Below are 1713 nucleotides of genomic sequence, written 5' to 3' on the forward strand. Positions count from 1 at the left end.
ATGTTTTTCCCAACATTACTTATTTGAATCTTTTCCTGGAATTTTTGATTAGGAAAATGCAAAATGTGACCACACTTAGTTTCATTAACACTGTTTTATTTCCCAGTACTAGTACTATTATATTGATGTTTGACCTTATCCAATTTGCAAAATAATAATCCACATCACTGTAGCCGCAGCTACAGTGATGTGGATTATTATTTTGCATTATATTATAGAATATATTTCTTGTGTTTCCTCAGAATATCTCAGTGTGCTTGTCCCAAGCTAGAGGAGGTGGCAAGGGAGAGGAGAGTTGGATAGATGGCAGTGTGTTTGTCAGACGGGGTTTTAACCCTTTGCAGTTGCAGTGGTTACTCTCTTCATATTACTGCTGCCTTGGACTATCCAGAAGAATCTAAGCAGTCATTTATTGCCCAGTTATTGGGGCTGAATGTATACAGTGTCTGCTCAAATGCCACTGGATATTATAAAGTTTTTTATATGGAGTTTTTTTTTTTTTTTTTTTTCTCTTCATCCAACCAATTGACGAAATTGTTGATAAATCAAACTTCTAACCTTTTCAGATTGGCCATGACTAGACCACAGGGTGATTTTATTATTCAACTAATAACCTTTTTATTTTTTATTTTGTTCCTAACACAGAGTAATCAACCTGACCACAGCAACCTATCGGATGGAATCAAATGTAGTTCAGCTGAAGAGAGGGACTCTCTGCTACAAGATGACATGAACTGAATGATGCGCAAATAAGCCCATCCAGCTGTTGTTGTGGACTCACCAGCATCCTCCAAGTATAATTTAACTGAAACACTGTCACAAGTGGTTTTGCAATTGTGTGTATTTATATACATATCAAGAAGTAAAGCAATAATGTAATCTTTTCATATAGAATAAGATTTATGGAACTCTATAACTCAGTATGTGTTTATGTTCTGGCTGCATGAGTTGAAACTGTTTTGTCTCTCAAGACAGAACAAGAGAAGATTTGGAAACCACTTTTTTTTTTTTTTTTCCCCTTTAGTTCAAATCTTCCAAAAAAACAAAACAAATAGGCTATTCTTTCCAGTTGCCAGTCTAAACCCATTGAGCCTGATATGATCATCATCACATTTGAAATGGAACAATTTATAATTTAATAATTTTATGCTTCAGCAGTAATTACTGTGGTGATTATTTATATGGTAACTTGAAAGAAATGTTTTGGTGAGTTAAAAAAACAAAACAAAATAGAACCATCCAACATAACGGTCTTACCTTTGCCATGAAAGCATTTATCTGCATTAAGTTTTACATGCACTGAGGATTATAGAGAGATGTTGGAACTACTTGTCGAGGCTCAAGCTGTCAAACGTCTGACCACCTGTGAGTCAAGCAGAGCTGATGCACTCCTGTTTCTGTATCACTGTATTCTGTAAAGCTGTATTTCTTGAAATGTATGAGGACAATGCAGTTTGGTGCAAAGCACCTTCTTAAAAAAAGTTAATAAATTAAAAGAAACATGGCGGTTAAGTATAAATGTGTCCCTGTTGTCATTATGTGGTGTGTTTTTGTTTTTCATATTTGAATTCCAGCTTCTTCTTTTTTTTTTTTATTTATTTTTTGGATAGGTTATCTACAGTGGGGCAAAAAAGTATTTAGTCAGCCACCGATTGTGCAAGTTCCCCCACTTAAAATGATGCCTTTTCCTAGAGTGAGGAGGGTTAAGACCCA

At 35.0% G+C, this 1713-nt stretch overlaps 1 protein-coding gene across 2 annotated transcripts in view; it reads left to right on the top strand.

Annotated features, from left to right (window-relative positions):
- Positions 1–1519, top strand: part of scarb1 (scavenger receptor class B, member 1) — a 17836-nt gene extending 16317 nt beyond the window's left edge. For both annotated transcript variants that reach the window (XM_005739116.1, XM_005739115.1), the window contains exon 12: positions 646–1519. In XM_005739116.1, the coding sequence (XP_005739173.1) occupies positions 646–738 (93 nt within the window). In that variant the 3' untranslated portion in view covers positions 739–1519. The remainder of the gene's footprint in view (positions 1–645) is intronic.
- The last annotated feature ends 194 nt before the right edge of the window (positions 1520–1713 follow it).

This window comes from Pundamilia nyererei, unplaced genomic scaffold (assembly GCF_000239375.1).
Source record: "Pundamilia nyererei isolate P.nyererei 1_Seehausen unplaced genomic scaffold, PunNye1.0 scaffold00089, whole genome shotgun sequence".
Classification (NCBI taxonomy): domain Eukaryota; kingdom Metazoa; phylum Chordata; class Actinopteri; order Cichliformes; family Cichlidae; genus Pundamilia; species Pundamilia nyererei.